The sequence below is a fragment of the Rhinichthys klamathensis genome, unplaced genomic scaffold (assembly GCF_029890125.1).
Source record: "Rhinichthys klamathensis goyatoka isolate OS25496 unplaced genomic scaffold, OSU_Roscu_1.1 h1tg000147l_1, whole genome shotgun sequence".
Taxonomy (NCBI): domain Eukaryota; kingdom Metazoa; phylum Chordata; class Actinopteri; order Cypriniformes; family Leuciscidae; genus Rhinichthys; species Rhinichthys klamathensis.
The window spans coordinates 2,034,580-2,039,590 of record NW_026606682.1 but is presented as its reverse complement, the minus strand read 5'-3'; the positions used below and the strand labels follow the sequence as shown (position 1 = coordinate 2,039,590).

The following is a 5,011-nucleotide window of genomic DNA, read 5'->3' as shown; positions in this document are numbered from 1 at the left end:
TACTCAACAAATTCCATTGGCATTTTTATTTATGAAATATGTCTCAATTCATACTTTAGGAATTGAACACCACAATACAGTTCACATACTGCACGAAAAGAGATACAGACAAGTTGTGTGAACAGCTCCAATGCTTTACGATACACATTTCTATATAAAAACAAAAAGGCTGTGCATTAATGTTTAATACTAAATGATTTTTAAAAGCTTACAATCATTCCAGTTGCATGGCAGAGTCATATCCTTCACTGCTAATAGGGACAAATACAAATGATCTTGAAACATTCCTTTTTTTTTTTTTTACAGACCTGTCATACGCAAAATCTAAATTAAATAATAGAAGCAATAAACTGTACAGTTAACATTAGCAGCCATGGTTTACCCTCGGCATTAAAAAGCAATGTATCAGTGAACCATTTAGCTTTTGAAGTCTCGCAGGCTCATTCTAGCAAAATCTATTGTCATCTCCACGAAAAACAAATCACGGTTTCTATTCGTGACTCAGTTCAATATTTGCTATAGCCTTTTGAGAGTTTATACAAGTCTTGATTCATCCAAAGCGTCCGATTGATTTTTTTTTCTTTCTCTTCTCGTGCGTGTTGAGCCCCTCGAGTGTTTTCTGCTGGCTGGCTTTGACGCACATATGAAGAGATGCAGAAGGGTCGCGACTCCTTTCATTTTCAGATGCACGTAAACCATGTGTCTCTTTGATATTTGTGTAATTTTAAATATTTATTATTTATATATGTACATTCATAGAAAAGGACGAAGTTGAAATGTTTTTTTTCTTTATTTTCACAGTTTTGTATCATATGCCCCAAAAAGCCAAAGAGTGAGCGGTTATGGTACTGTGTGCATGTTTTAAATTAAATAAAGTGAAAGAAGACAGGTTAGGCTTGAGGGTGCCCGGATGTTCTTCATTCATGATTTCGGAACAGAGGTAAATATCAGACTTTCTGGACGGAAGGATATAAGCTGGCGGGGGAAAAAAGTACGAAACATGCATCAAGTATGCATGTGATTATTAGTCTTGGATTTACTGACAAACTTTTTCTCCTTCACTCTGCGGTTCTGAAACCAAATAGTAACTTGGCGTTCTGAGAGGTTGGTTGTCGCAGAGATGCGTCGTCTCTTGTCTTTGGTGATAAACTTGCTTGCTGCATACTCCTTTTCCAGTTCCTTCAGTTGTAGCTTAGTGTAGGGAACACGCTTTTTGCGCCCCCGCCGATAACTGCTGACTTCCGGCTGCAACGGAACAACATCTGAAAAACAAAAAGTGAATGGAAGCATTATTATACTAGTGGCACTGGTGAAAGTTTTGCACAATTTTGACACCATGGGGAAACTGAGGTATCTATTTAATAAAGTATTTAATTGTTGCGTCAAATGATTTAATGATGGCCAATGAGCTGGGGCCAATGTCATAAATGAACAAATAGGCATTTATGTTCCTGTTGTGAGTTACTTTATCGAATCAAAAAATATATAATATAAAAATAATAATAATATTAGCTGCTATATATGTTTGTGAAAATACCAAATCATCCTCAATTTAAAGTCTTTTCAAAATTGAGGGTTTACGACAGGTGCTTGTCAAACAAATAGACTACTCCTCAGTTACAATACAATATACTGTTAGCCTATGTAAAATCACGTGCATTTTAATTATAATGTAACTACACTGACGCTCAGCAACATTCATTTCCCCAAATCACTACCTCACTGTGGCATAAAGGTAAAATAAGGTGAAGGATATTATAGGCTCATCTGGCAGCTGAAGCAGACACATTCAGATGTAGCCTATTCTATGAGTTTCTATGAGTCATTACTCTGGTACATAACATTTACACAAGACAGAGGCATGTCAACTGCCCTTCTATCAGAAACGTATTATTGTCTAAAGGATCCAAACAGACTTTAACTGTAAATAACTGGTTTGGAATATATGTATAAAAATAGCACGAGCACAAGTACTGCATTAAAAAGCCTATTTTGTCTTTGTTTCTATAGCCTTATTTGTGGATATTTTAAAATATAGGCTACCTGTGTGTTACTGTGACGACCTCTGGGGGGAGGGGGGATTTTTAAACGGGTCAGGGGCGTGTTGGTGGTTACAAATATTCACTATAGCCACTATAATGCGACAGTAGCCTATGAGTTCTACCAACACAGTATTGGCATTTTGTAATTTTGATTTGCCACAGCTGAATAATAATACTGAATGACCGAGTCATATGCAATATTTTGCCCACAGCTAAAATCAATAACTTGACTACAGAACGTCAGCTGCTCTAAGAAAAAAAAAAAAATGCTGCTACATGGAATTCACTAAATGTCCATAACAGATTGCGGGGCACCACTCCCGATGACTGCTGACAAAGATTTATATGCGTGGAACAAATAAGACCTTTTATTATCATATTATTATATTATTATACGGGAGGAGCAAAGGTAGGCAATATTGCCATACCACAGTTCCAAATTGCGTGACTTTCCTGCCTTAAGAATCCTGTGACTCAATAATATCCGAGTTAATATATGACTATCTTCTGTAACCAGATACGTCACTCAAACATTGTACTATTTTATGTGAGAGGGAGGAAATAAAACATATAGGCTATTCTAAACTCAGTCTTACTTGTGTTTAGGATTTGCTCAAAGTCTTGTTCTGGAAAGCCAAATGAGATTTTCCCAACTGTCACGTGTCAAAAATTAATAGAACAAAAATTGCACATTTAACAGGTTCATGCAGACTTTGTGGGTGCGCAATCGTAATGCATTATGTAGAGGTTTGAGTTCAAATCACTTATCAACTGATGACTTTTATTCAAGAATATATATCGAAACATTTAAGGTGAATACTCTGCATGTTCAGTTTACAGTTGGAGAAAAAAAAGTCTAGCCATGTTATCATAACAGGAAGTCGTATTGGTACCCCTGTTATGGATGTTCTTTGATTTGTTTAAAAAATTTTAATGGTTTCACAAGTGTGGTAAGACATACCTGGAAACGGAGATTTCCAAAGATGAGAAGACTGTGTTTGCTCCTTTGAACAGTACACCTGCCCATCCCAGCCATTCGACAGAGCCCAGTGTTGATAGCCCTCCATGGGGATCAATGCATCGTGACGTGGCTCGGGATGCGCGCTAATACTGGGAACCACCGACATGTCTAAATATCCTGGAACCGCCTGGTACGAGCTGGCAAAACTCGGGTAGAAAGCAAACTCTTTTGCCCTGCTGGAGAGCTCCTCCGTGGGCAAAGCGCTGCTCGTTTCGGCATATTTTTCTGCTGGATGGTATGAACATGGTTTCTGCTGCAAGTTCACGTTGTGCGAGTGAGATAATCTGCAACCGTAGTAAGGGTTTCCAAAGGGGTAGCCGTAACTCAGAGAGGCGCTAGATGACGTCTGAGGAGCGGGACACTGTCGCCCGGTTTCTGGGGAAGATATATCCGAGTACACGGATCCCTGGTGAGTCGCTATGGTGCCGGAATGCCGCCCCAGCGCGGGGTGTGAAATCAGTTCCCTGCAATGAGTCGCAGGGCAATTCCCGCTCAATCCTTCCATAATTTGGCTTTTATTTTGATTATTTTCATTCGGGCTTTTTTCATACACGTACATCAAGGTGTCCGCCCAGCGTGGATGCAGGACCAGCGAAGTCGTCATATCACGGGCTGCCGATGCTTTTTAAAAGTCGCCTACTCCAAGACTGATACCTCATTTCCAACTACATTTTACGCACGCGCATGCGCACGACTATATCCATGTGTCCAGTTCATTAAAGCGCAGGCACGTGATATGCTAACTAGCCTGAAGAGACTGGATTGTGGGTGGGAAGAATAATCCCTTTAAACAACTACTGGCTCACGTTTCACGCCTGGCTTCTAAGGGTTTCTGTGCCCAGGCATTGGCTAAGAGAGTTGGAGACAGTCATTCTTAAAGGGGAAGGCTTCAAGCTAAGTGGAACGAAAACAACCTCAACATTTCTGCCGACAACGTCTGGACACTTAGCAGTATGCACGGTTTCATTATTTAACCTCCTCCAGTATCAACATTCTGAAACGTCGCATATCTGTAACAACATATAAATACATACATGGGCCACATACAAAAAAGCATACATATATTCTGTAAAACTCTTTATTTATGAATTGGAGTAGCATATAAGCACACTGCACACGATTAAAGTCGTATTAATTCAGATATTTGTCAGTTATTTTATTGCAATAAAAGCAGCTGATCGTCTTTAACCTATGAGCGGAATCGCTTCAGTTGCATTTTCAGAGAAGGAAAATACTTGCGTTATTTACTATAGGCTACGTATGAGCCAATCTTCTGTAAAATCTTTTTTTAGAAACAAATAAAAATAGATCAACAACACTATAACTAATAATAATAATAAAAAAACCTGCAAAAAACAAACAAACTGCCAGACAAAATCAAACACATTCATATGATGAAAAGGGTATTTGTCATTTTCATTATGAAACTAATGGCCTGAGAGAATGTCTCATTTGCGAATTGATTTTCATCACTGTGTATGTTTTTGTCGAACTTATAAAATAATTTGCCTAAAGTATATTCAGTTACACAATTGCACTTTTAATTATTTTGCACACCGTCCAACATTTAGGCCCGCAAGTTGATGTGTGTGTGAATAAATGAATGAGAATCAGCATAATATGCCTAAAAAAAGTTTTATATTATAGTATGGATACATTTTTACATTCTTTAATAATACCTTTCCCTCCCACTGACTTGTGTTACAAAATGTTCACCGTCATGATTACACAGTACACACACACTAAAAAAGAGATTTGCGTTTTCCCAATATGGTAGTAATTTACTCAGTTATGCCTCATTTTTATTCTTATTTAAATTCTAGATTGTAGAATACAACTGAATATTTAATTAAACCCTAGTTGTCATGACAAGAATGAATGCATCACCCCTGGATCACAATATTTTCTTCCGGTCTGATGTTGCACATTTACAATGCAACGTTTCAAG

The 5,011-nt window shown here is 38.1% G+C and overlaps 1 protein-coding gene across 1 annotated transcript; it reads right to left on the bottom strand.

Annotated features, from left to right (window-relative positions):
- Positions 1–3,772, bottom strand: hoxc13a (homeobox C13a). Its single transcript, XM_056257981.1, has 2 exons — positions 3,004–3,772; positions 1–1,262 (listed from the first exon to the last, which is right to left on the bottom strand). Exons 1-2 carry the CDS (start codon positions 3,665–3,667, stop codon positions 1,006–1,008), a joined length of 921 nt encoding a protein of 306 aa, XP_056113956.1. The 5' UTR covers positions 3,668–3,772; the 3' UTR covers positions 1–1,005.
- Positions 3,773–5,011: the final 1,239 nt, after the last annotated feature.